General features: G+C 62.8%; 5 protein-coding genes across 6 annotated transcripts in view; 2 read left to right on the top strand and 3 right to left on the bottom strand.

The window, feature by feature from the left end:
* Positions 1–7,377, top strand: part of LOC109536696 (TBC1 domain family member 4) — a 17,156-nt gene extending 9,779 nt beyond the window's left edge. Inside the window, exons 1-13 of one of the 2 annotated variants that reach the window (XM_048662960.1) lie at positions 1,416–1,689; positions 3,515–3,775; positions 3,829–4,165; positions 4,260–4,569; positions 4,629–4,835; positions 4,888–5,243; positions 5,293–5,609; positions 5,662–5,914; positions 5,971–6,140; positions 6,195–6,506; positions 6,568–6,854; positions 6,904–6,995; positions 7,050–7,377. In XM_048662960.1, the coding sequence (XP_048518917.1) occupies positions 3,536–3,775; positions 3,829–4,165; positions 4,260–4,569; positions 4,629–4,835; positions 4,888–5,243; positions 5,293–5,609; positions 5,662–5,914; positions 5,971–6,140; positions 6,195–6,506; positions 6,568–6,854; positions 6,904–6,995; positions 7,050–7,198 (3,030 nt within the window). In that variant the 5' untranslated portion in view covers positions 1,416–1,689; positions 3,515–3,535 and the 3' untranslated portion in view covers positions 7,199–7,377. Of the gene's footprint in view, positions 1–1,415; positions 1,690–3,514; positions 3,776–3,828; positions 4,166–4,259; positions 4,570–4,628; positions 4,836–4,887; positions 5,244–5,292; positions 5,610–5,661; positions 5,915–5,970; positions 6,141–6,194; positions 6,507–6,567; positions 6,855–6,903; positions 6,996–7,049 lie in introns of those variants that run through there. The other variant, XM_048662959.1, reaches the window with a different exon arrangement.
* On the bottom strand, positions 37–1,280 carry LOC125503103 (fasciclin-1-like; the record flags this gene model as incomplete). The annotated part of the gene is given in 4 exon segments (XM_048662973.1): positions 37–264; positions 316–487; positions 561–977; positions 1,026–1,280. Coding segments are annotated over 4 exon segments (997 nt in total), but the record flags the coding sequence as incomplete, so codon positions are not given.
* Positions 1,889–3,411, bottom strand: LOC109536136. Its single transcript, XM_019902265.2, has 3 exons — positions 3,019–3,411; positions 2,781–2,967; positions 1,889–2,720 (listed from the first exon to the last, which is right to left on the bottom strand). Exons 1-3 carry the CDS (start codon positions 3,357–3,359, stop codon positions 1,968–1,970), a joined length of 1,281 nt encoding a protein of 426 aa, XP_019757824.2. The 5' UTR covers positions 3,360–3,411; the 3' UTR covers positions 1,889–1,967.
* A 159-nt stretch (positions 7,378–7,536) lies between the features above and the next one.
* On the bottom strand, positions 7,537–8,101 carry LOC109536572 (gamma-secretase subunit pen-2). The gene is made up of 3 exons (XM_019902840.2): positions 8,016–8,101; positions 7,858–7,962; positions 7,537–7,802 (listed from the first exon to the last, which is right to left on the bottom strand). Exons 1-3 carry the CDS (start codon positions 8,074–8,076, stop codon positions 7,663–7,665), a joined length of 306 nt encoding a protein of 101 aa, XP_019758399.1. The 5' UTR covers positions 8,077–8,101; the 3' UTR covers positions 7,537–7,662.
* Positions 8,102–8,193: 92 nt separating this feature from the next.
* LOC109536546 (serine/threonine-protein kinase SIK3) overlaps positions 8,194–9,810 on the top strand; it is a gene marked incomplete at its 3' end in the record, with an annotated part of 2,055 nt that continues 438 nt past the window's right edge. Inside the window, 5 exon segments of the mRNA XM_048662962.1 lie at positions 8,194–8,469; positions 8,655–8,835; positions 8,894–9,048; positions 9,106–9,361; positions 9,431–9,810. Of these exon segments, the coding sequence (XP_048518919.1) occupies positions 8,194–8,469; positions 8,655–8,835; positions 8,894–9,048; positions 9,106–9,361; positions 9,431–9,810 (1,248 nt within the window).

The following is a 9,810-nucleotide window of genomic DNA, read 5'->3' as shown; positions in this document are numbered from 1 at the left end:
AATCAGGGCAAAATGCCGGTTCAAACACGCAGGGACCTGTGGACTCGCCGGCTTCGTACACGGTTGCCAGCTGCGGATCGCCGGCTAGTTTGAGCAGAATGGGCAGGAACGGGAAGGGTCGGGGGGCGGGGCGAAGCCCCAGGGGCCGCCCAATCAGGTGCAGCACGCCGTTGGCCACGGGCAGGTCGGCTTGCAGGACGGGCGCCCAGGTGTCGCCCCTGTGCGCGCCCGCCAGACTGCGCTGCCTCACCATCAGCTGCCCGCCTGCTCGGATTCGACAAATAGATCACAAACCGCCGCTGGATGGCGCCCCACCTTTGTCCTCGAACGACACCACGCGGTAGACGTCGCCACTGTTGGCCATCGTTTCGTGATTGAGGCTGCGCATGGCGGGTCGCGTGAACAGAACCTCGCCCGGCACCAAGTGCCCAAAGATGGCGCTCTTGTCGAGGGCGTGGAACTGGGCGGGGTCGAACCCGTCGTCCGCCTGCCGACGATTGTCAGTTTCGATTAGAGAGTTTTTCGATTAGTTAGTGCCCAGTGTGCCCCCCTCCTCCTACCGGAATAAAGTAGGTGTTGGCGCCCTCCAGCTGCAGCAGGTGCTCCAGCCGCAGCTCTTTGAGCCTGTGCAGGAAGATGGCGGCGGAGGGGCGCGCCAGGCGCAGCCAGTCGAAGGCGCGCATGGGGGCGCCGGGGCGCAGGTGCATCGGGTCCAGCACGCGGTCGATCACATGCAGCGCCTGCTGCTGCGCGTGCGCGTTCCCCAGGTAGTCCGAGTGGGCGGCGACGACGCGCGCGTTGTTGATGTAGAGGGCGCGATTGGTGGCAGTGAGCCAGAGTGGGGGCAGGTGGGCGGCGCCGGCCGTCAGGTTGCGCGCGCTCTGCAGGTCGCGCAGCGTCCACACCCCACCCGCCATGTGGTACCAGGCCAGGTCCGAGTGCAGCGGCCGCCCGTACTGCGCAAACGCCTCGTTGCTCTGAAAGGGGCGTGGTTAGCTGCGCAGGAGCGTGCGCTGGGGACTCACCGGCGCGAACACGGTGATGCGGTTTTGCAGGAGGGCGAGCCGCGCCGCCCGGTTGTAGTGCACCAGGCCGGCGAAGCCCTGGAACTGCGCCTCTTGCGTCAGCCGGTTGTAGACCGTGGGCTGGGGGGGCGTGGCCCCCAGGCCAGGGGCGCAGCCGAGCAGAATCAGCAGCACGTACATTGTCGTCAGTCCGGTTCGGCGGTAGCACAACTGAGCCGAAATCGCGCCAGTCGCTTATCAGTGGCGCCGAAAAAGCGCCAAAGGTCACCGATAACCGCCCCATGTGGGTCACTGTGTCTAGGACGACGCTGTGCTGACACCTGCCCGCCTACTAAAGTCGGTTAAAATTAACCGGCGAATCAGCGCCCGGCCAGCAACCAGCTACAGAGCTCAGTAGAAGCGTCGCATCCAGCTGGGCCGGATGTCGCTGAGCCCCATTTCCGCTGCTTTGTGTCGCGCGCTGTTTGCCCAACGGGGGGCGCAGCCCCACGCCGCTACGTGACGTCGTGTGACGTCGGGCGCTAATTCATTGGCAGCACAGTGCAAAGTCCCGCGGGCTAAATCGGGCCGAGCGGGGCGCCGCGTGCGAGACCCAGTGGCGTCGCCACACAAACACAGACCGAACCGAAAATAGACGTTGCAGCTGCGAATTCACGCCGACTGAGTAAGTGCCGCCACTGCTGTGTGGAAAACCACGCAAATTAAGCGGAATCAGTGTAAAAGCCTTGGGGCGTTCTGGACAATGGTGGATGCGGTTTGCCCGAACTTGGACGATTCTCGACAAATGGCGAATGCGTTGCCAGGTTGAAAAGAGTGCACTTGAGCGGTGCACAAAGCGGAAGAAGAAGGGGGATTGCGATTAATTGACTGATTTACTCGTGATTTATTGCGCAGTGTCTGGACGATGGCGGATGCGCCAGCAAGAGTCCCGTTCGGGTGGCTCTAGAGCAAGTTGGTGAGTTCGGCGAGGCCGTCGGGGTCGTCCAGCTTCGGGGCGTTCTCCTGGATCAGGCGCTCCACATCCACCTTGTCCAGCTCGGCCTGGATCTTGCGCCGCAGGGGACGCTCAATGGCGTCCATGATCTGGTAGCGCAGCAGATTGGGCAGCACGTTGACGGCCAGCTCGAGCACGTAGTCGACGGTGCCCAGGCCGTCGAAGCGCAGCTGCACGTTGCCCAGCTGCAGCTGCAGGTCGTCCAGGCGCGGGCGCTGGCGCGTGTCCATGCTCTGGCTGGCGTTGACTTGCACGCGCAGGTACTCGACGCTGAAGCTGGCGGTGCCGGCGCGGCTCAGCACGCCCGACACCAGCGCCACCTCCCAGTGGGTGGTGCCGAGCAGGCGCTGCGTGCCCACCTCGATGAGGGCGTGCAGCGTGTTGTTGCGCATCGCCACCACCAGGGCGCGCGTGCGGTGGAAGCTGGCGGCGCCGTAGAGCCACGTGTGCGTCAACTGGACGTCGGCCAGGCCGAGGCTGGTGTTGAGCTCCTTCACCCGGTAGGGGTCGTAGCCGCGGGCGCGCACCATGCTGCGCGCCTGCGCCACCACCTGGTCGCAGGGCGCGATCGAGTTGGGGAAGCGCTGCGGCATGCGCGCCGCCTGCTTGTTCACCTCGCGCCGGATGTTCGCGTTGGCCTCGCTCAGCACGAACGGCTTGATCGAGTCGAAGACGAACGCGCCCACCGAGTTCATCACGCCCTGCAAATCAATCATCAACGACAGTAGGAAAATTATCATTAATTAATAGTAAATTCTCACTTGGAACATGCTGGCGAAGAAGCCGAGGCCTTGAAAGTCCAAGGCCATGTCCTTGAAGGTGACGTCCATCGCGATGTCTTGCGCCTCCAGGCGGCCGTCGTTCAGCACCTCCAGCGTTGCCGTCGCTTGCACGAACACGCCGCTCAGCTTGACCGTGAACGGGCCCTGCGCCGACGAGAACCACGTCCTGCGGTCGAACTGTTAGAGGCGCTTGGCCGGTGGGGGGCGCCCTACTCACTTGAGCGTGTAGTTGCCCAGCACGTCCATGACGTCAATCAGGAGGGCGGCCTGCAGGCGCAGCGCCGCCACGTCCAGCGTCACGTGCTCGATGCGGAACTTCTTCAGCCCGTAGAGCTGCATGTCGCGGAAGTTCATCTTGCCCACGGAGAACGAGTGGTTCATGGGGGGGATGGGCAGCGGGTCGGGGATCGGCGCCCCGGGCACGCCCACCGGGTCCCGCTGCTTGTAGTGCTCGACGATGGCCAGCAGCGTCTCGCTCAGCTTCTGCTCCCCGTCGGGGGCGCCGCCCCACACCAGCCAGCCCGACAACAACAGCAGCAGCACCACCGTTCGCGTCATTCTCACTGATCGCACTGGCCGCTATCGCGCGCCCAGGGGCCAAAGGCCGCCGGTTATCGCCCAATTTGCCTCGATTGCGCGGGGTCAACACTAAATTAATCATTGATTCTCGACATTGGCGGATGCGCCCATTAAAGCTGTTGTGTGTGTTGCAGGTGACCGACTTGTACCGGCAGATGAAGGAGCAGAGCCAGGGGCCGGCGCCGCGCCAGAGCAGCAGCGCCGGCACGCTGACGTCGCTCTGCGTCGCCATCTCGCCCAGCTCGAGCAACTTCTTCGAGGTGCTCTACATCGGCAAGATCAAGGAGTGGCAGAAGCGCGTGCCCGACACCTTCGTGGACGACGCGCTCGAAAAGTTCCGGCTGCACGAGCTGGAGAAGCAGCGCCTGAGCGCGCAGCAGCGCCCCGGCTCCATGGTACCCACGTGGTTAGGGCGCCGCCCCCGTGAGCTAATTGGGCGCGGTTTCAGGAGGACGTGAGCGGGGGGCCGACGCCGCCCGTGCAGCGCTCCGCCTCCTGCCACCTGCAGCTGGCCGAGGAGCTGAAAGCGGCCGTCGACACGGACGACCACAACCGCACCATGGTGCTGCAGGTGGACCGCACCGACCTGCGCCTGATCAGCCCCGACCGCAAGGTCATTCTGCTGCACAAGCAGCACCTGGACGTCACCACCTGCCTGCAGGGCGTGGCGCGCGCGGAGCACTTCGGCTTCATCTGTCAGGAGACCGCGCCCAACCGCATGCCCACCTACATCGGCTACGTGTTCAAGTGCGAGTCCAGCTCGATAGCGGGCGACGCCGTCGCAGGTCAGTATTGCGGCGTTTACCTTTGAATATAAAACTAATAACTTAGTTAGTTTTATCGCGCATCCGCCCTGATGTCTGCGCCTTTTGCCCACAGCCATCACGCAGGCGTTTCTGAACAGCGAGCCGCGCGCGCGCCCTCTGGTGACGTCGTGCGAGCAGTGCCCGATGGTGTGGTTCCATCGGCTGTGCGCCGACGTCGAGCACCTGCCCGACAAGAAGACGCAGGCCGCCATCTTGCGGCGGCTGGAGCAGCTGGAGGCCGACGAGCAGATGGCGCTGCTGGGCAAGTTCAGGGGCGCCGACGCCGAGTCGGTGCGCGAGCAGAACGAGTTCCTGATGATGCTGCTGCGCGCCCACTGCGAAGCCAAGCAGGCGCGGCACATGCACGACACGGCCGAAAACCGGTAAGGTTGCCGCCGATAGGGGGCGCCAGCCCCGCTCCTACTGTTCCCTGCCGTTGCAGCACGGAGTTCCTCAACCAGTACCTGGGGGGCGGCGCCAACGTGTTCAGCAAGGCCAAGAAGTCGTTCGACCAGTTCCTGAAGCGGCGCACCTCGACCAATGAGCGCCAGATGAGTCTGCCCATCGCCCCGCCCAGTCCGGAGGGCTTCCGCTCGCGCGCCTCCAGCATCGAGGGGGCGGCCACGCCCAAGTCGCCCATGATGGACATGTGAGTTTTGGGTTTTCAACTCAGTTTAAGCGCGGGTTAATTTGCCCGGAAGCTTCCGCAAGGTGGGCAACAGCCCCAAGGGGGCGGAGCCCGGCACGTGGCGGCAGGCCATCTTCAAGCGCGTGGTGGCTGCGCAGCAGGAGATGGAGGCGGAGCCGGCGGCTGCGCGCACGCCCCGCGAGCTGTGGCGGCGCGGCATCAAGCAGGCCATCCTGCTCATTCGCATGGAGAAGGAGAACGAGCGGCTGAAGGCGCGCCAGGAAGAGTCGGCGGTGAAGCGCATCAAGCTGGAGTACGACGAGATGAAGCCGAGCCAGCGCGAGGTGATGGAGGTGTGGGAGATGCTGACCAATAAGGAGCTGCACGTCAAGTGCGACAAGCCGATGCTCCTGCAGGCCATCCGTCAAGGTAACGCATTGGCTGCCGGCGGCCCCAATCAAAACGGCCGTTGTTTTAGGCGTGCCGCGCGGCAAGCGCGGCGAAGTCTGGCAGTTCCTGGCCGAGCAACATTGCAAAAAGTCGGCGCCCCCCGACCCGCAGCGCTTCCCCAGCTACAACACGCCCTACGACCAGTTGCTGCGCCAGCTGACCGCCCACCAGCACGCCATCCTGATCGATCTGGGCCGCACCTTCCCAAGCCACTCCTACTTCAGCAGCCCGCTCGGGCCTGGCCAATTGGCGCTCTTCAACCTGCTCAAGGCCTACTCGCTTTTGGACCCCGAGGTCGGCTACTGTCAAGGCTTGAGCTTCGTTGCCGGCGTTCTTCTGCTGCATGTAAGTGCCGCTAGATGGCTCTGGCCGGGGGCGATAAAACTACTGTGCGCAGATGGAGGAGACGCAGGCGTTCGGGCTGCTGCGCCACCTGATGTTCAGACGGGGCATGCGGGCGCAGTACCTGCCCGACATGGTGGGGCTGCAGGTGCGGCTCTACCAGCTGTCGCGGCTGCTGCACGACCAGATGCCCGACCTCTACCGGCACTTGGACGAACACGAGGTGGCCCCCACGCTCTATGCTGCGCCCTGGATCCTGACGGTGTTTGCGTCGCAGTTCCCGCTCGGGTTCGTGACGCGCGTCTTCGGTAGGTGGCGCCCCACGCTCTGGCCTCGCCCCCACTCAACCACGCCCCCTTTCCAGACTTGGTGTTCCTCGAAGGACCGGACGTGGTGTTCCGGGTGGCGCTCGCGCTGCTCAGCCACCACAAGGAGCGCATCTTGGCGTGCGCCAGCTTCGAGGAAATCATGGCCTACKTCAAGACCGAGCTGTCCAGCGTCGACAAGCCGGTGCTGGACCAGCTGACGAAGGCCGTAAGCTGATTGGTGCCACTACGGCGTGTCGAGTCGCTGATTGGCGCGTTTCAGATCTACACCACCGATGTGGGCCGGCAGCTGGAGGAGTACAAGGTGGAGTACCAGGTGCTGCAGGAGGAGATGGCGTCGGTGCAGCCGCAGGTGGAGGCGCTGCGCAAGCTGGAGGCGCAGAACGCCGCGCTGACGGCGCAGAACAAGTCGCTGAGCGGGCAGCTGGAGCTGTCCGTAGCCAACGTGCAGCGACTGGAGAAGACGCGCGTGCTGCAGCAGGCGCAGCTCAATCGGCTGGAGATGCAGAGCCGCGGCYTGGACGTCACCATTGCCACTCTGGGCGGGTTCATCAGCCGATTGGCCGACGACACGGTACTGTACCAGTTAAGCCCCGCCCTAATTTCCCTAGTGAAACTGCGCCCATTCGTTGCAGGCCATGGACGTGGAGATTCCGGACGAAGTGCGGCGCATCTTGGCGCAGATCCGGCTGTCGGAGCGCAATCAGAGCGAGGCGCGCGGCCAGAACAACCTGCTGCGCCTGCTGCAGGAGAAGGAGGCCCGGGCCGCGCCCCCCGTCATGGTCAAATCGCTGAGCACGGGGCGCATCGGCCTGCCCACCGGCCTGGACCCGATGGAGCGCACCCACAGCCTAAACGCCGCCCCCGAGAAGAAATCCCCGTTCTTCTCCAGCTCGCACAGCAACATCCTGGAGCAGCAACGGTGAGGCCCTCTCTCCGCCACCGACCGCACCTCATTCGGTGTTTTTTAGGTTGCATAACAGCCCGCTGGGCAGCCGCATCGACATCAAGGTGCAAGAGTGCGACAGCGAGTCGGCGGACGTCTCGCCCACTCACTCTGTTGGTAATTATCCGCGTGTAATTAACTGATTGACGCACTAATCGGTTGACGGTGTAGACAGCGGCGTCGGGACGCCCTCCAGCCCCAGCAACCACCCGCTCAGCAATTGTGGCGACGTCAGCTTCACCTACAGCGGCACCAAGGAGCTGAAGCACCTCAAAAGCCTCAAACAGTGCCAGCGCAACTCCAGCCCCGATCTGCTCTAGACCTGGCGGTGCCCTAGAGGCTGGGGTATAAGTTTCTTGGTTTTTTCTAGTTTAAGTTTTAGATGGCCGAGTATTAGTGGACGTTTTCCGTGTGATATTAGTTGTAATCCCCGCCTCCCACTCCCGAGTTTCCCACTCCCCTAGACAGTGGGCTGCATCAATAAAGTTTTCAAAACGGGCGAAGGCGCTTTGCTGTGGTTTTCCCCGAGGTTTTGGTGAGTTTTTGACAAAATTTTAAAAAATGATGCCCCATGCCACGCCCCAATTGGGCTAAAATGAAAAAAATTGGCTTCTACAATGATCCATTGGAGGGTCGAGATTAACTGGGAGAAAAACAATTTTTCCAGGATTTTTTCGAGCAGTTTTCCGGAAATCAATCAAATAAAGTAACAATGGGCCCGGCACTAGCTGACGCACATCACTAGTGGAAAATTTGCAGGTTAGCTGTCAACAGAAAAGGGGCCTCACGGCATCCCCAGCGGGATGATAAAGGACAGCTGATCGGCCATGGCGCCCCAGCGGGCGCGGTTCACTTGGAAAACCACCACCCAGGCGCCGACGCCGAGCAGCCAGAGCAGGGCGCCCAAGCCGGAGCACACCACATCTGAAACCAGCCCCGGGTGCAGGAAAGTGCCCGCAAGACCCCGACAGGTACTTACATTTGCGAATCTGGCGCTGCTCGCTGAACGGGGGCTTCCGGAAGGCTTCGCCGAAGAACCACAGCGCGTTCACGGCCCAAACCAGCGGCAACAGTGCGAAGCCCACTGGAACGCCCCAAAAGCAGGTATTACCCGGATATTTGAAGGGGGCCACTCACCTTTAAAGTACTGTCGGCAGAGCGCCAGCTTTTTCTCATTGGGGACTTTGGATAAATCCATGTTTTGTTTTGAGGAGGCTGTTTGTTGACTGTGGCTGTCACAGGCTGTCACCGCTGCGGCGGGGGTAACCTCAATGTCTGGGGAAAAACCGCGACAACATCGCCCCAAGGCCAATCGATGGCAGCTGGATTGACGTCACGTGACAGCAATGACAGTGACAGCGATGTCAGAGTGAAGCGGAGCGCCAGTGCAAGGGCCGATTATTTAGCGCGCAAACAGGCCTTAAAGGACGGTTTTTATGGTGTCCGGGGCCCCACTAGCCGCATCATGTCCGACAACGCGTTCCCCGTGGACAAGTTGGTGCGCGTCGGCTACTACGAGCTGGAGAAGACGATTGGCAAGGGCAACTTTGCCGTGGTGAAGCTGGCGACCCACATCGTCACCAGTACAAAGGTATGTTTGCGGCTGGGGAGGGGGGCTGCGCCCCCTGGGCCCCAAACGCCGGCGCCATTGCGGCCCAACAATGACAAGCGCTCTTTGTTGTGGTCGCTGTTGCTGCTGCTGTTGTTGTTGTTGTTGTTGTTTGTGCTGCTGTGAGTTGAGGGCGCAGCCCTAAAGGTCTCGCTGCTGGTTTGCAGGTGGCGATCAAGATCATCGATAAGTCGGCGCTGGACGAGGAGAATCTGACGAAGATCTTCCGGGAGACCGCCATCCTCAAGAGGCTGCGCCATCCGCACATCACCAAGCTGTACCAGCTGATGGAGACCAAGCAGACCATCTACATGGTGACGGAGTACGCGAGCAACGGCGAGATTTTCGGTGAGTGCGTTGGGGGGCCCCCCGAGCCCGACGTCTGAAACGTGATTGGGTGTTGCAGATCACCTGGTGGCCAAGGGGCGAATGGCGGAGCCCGAGGCGAAGCGCGTGTTCAGCCAGATAGTGGCGGCGGTCGCCTACTGCCACTCGCAGGGGGTGGTGCATCGCGACCTCAAGGCCGAAAATCTGCTGCTGGACCACAATCTGAACATTAAGGTGGATGCGCGCCGTGTGCGGTAGTCGCTTGGTGGCTTAACGGGTGGTGGGTTGCAGCTGGCCGACTTCGGGTTCAGCAACCAGTTCAGCGAGGGCAACCTGCTGAGCACGTTCTGCGGGTCGCCGCCCTACGCCGCCCCCGAGCTGTTCCGCGGGCTGCAGTACGACGGGCGGCGCGCCGACATCTGGAGTCTGGGCGTCGTGCTGTATGTGCTCGTGTGCGGCTCGCTCCCCTTTGACGGCCACACGCTGCAAGCGCTCCGCAACGTGGTGATGGAGGGCAAGTTCCGCATCCCCTACTTTATGTCGCAAGGTAACAGGGCGGCGGGGGGACGTTGTCGGGGGGTCTGTGATGTAGCGACTATGGTGTTGGTTTGCGCAGATTGCGAGCGGCTGATCCGACACATGCTGGTGGTGGACCCGGAGAAGCGGCTGAACATGGCGCAGATCAGCCAGCACAAGTGGCTGAGCGACGCGGAGCCGCCCCTGCGCGCCGACCTGGAGGAGGACCAGCGACTGAACAACACCGTGATCGAGCACATGCTGCAGCTGCCCGGGCTGGACCGGGCGGCCATCGCCTGCTCCTTGGCGGCCAACTCCTTCGACCACATCTACGCCATCTACCATCTGCTGCTGGACAAGCTGAGGCGGCGCACGCGCGACTTCCAGAGCACCGTGGAGCGGCAGAAGCGGCCGCTGGAGACGCCCGCCCCCTACCGGCGCGAGAGCTTCAACGAGGCGTGCCTGGGCGCGTTCGCCGCC

This window comes from Dendroctonus ponderosae, unplaced genomic scaffold, assembly GCF_020466585.1.
Source record: "Dendroctonus ponderosae isolate FM_Combo_2020 unplaced genomic scaffold, Dpon_F_20191213v2 Dpon_F_20191213_12, whole genome shotgun sequence".
In the NCBI taxonomy this organism is placed as follows: Eukaryota; Metazoa; Arthropoda; class Insecta; order Coleoptera; family Curculionidae; genus Dendroctonus; species Dendroctonus ponderosae.
The sequence above is the reverse complement of the archived record's forward strand: the minus strand, read 5'-3'. Positions and strand labels throughout refer to the sequence as shown.

Bases quoted from the DNA above. Each gene is read 5' to 3' on its own strand.
- LOC109536136 (XM_019902265.2), bottom strand. From the start codon at position 3,359: ATGACGCGAACGGTGGTGCTGCTGCTGTTGTTGTCGGGCTGGCTGGTG. The intron at 2,968-3,018 runs GTGAGTAGGGCG...GTTCGACCGCAG, and splicing joins CTGGGCAACTACACGCTCAA to GACGTGGTTCTCGTCGGCGC. The intron at 2,721-2,780 runs GTGAGAATTTAC...ATTGATTTGCAG, and splicing joins TCTTCGCCAGCATGTTCCAA to GGCGTGATGAACTCGGTGGG.
- LOC109536572 (XM_019902840.2), bottom strand. From the start codon at position 8,076: ATGGATTTATCCAAAGTCCCCAATGAGAAAAAGCTGGCGCTCTGCCGA. The intron at 7,963-8,015 runs GTGAGTGGCCCC...GGGGCGTTCCAG, and splicing joins CTGCCGACAGTACTTTAAAG to TGGGCTTCGCACTGTTGCCG. The intron at 7,803-7,857 runs GTAAGTACCTGT...GGCTGGTTTCAG, and splicing joins GCAGCGCCAGATTCGCAAAT to ATGTGGTGTGCTCCGGCTTG.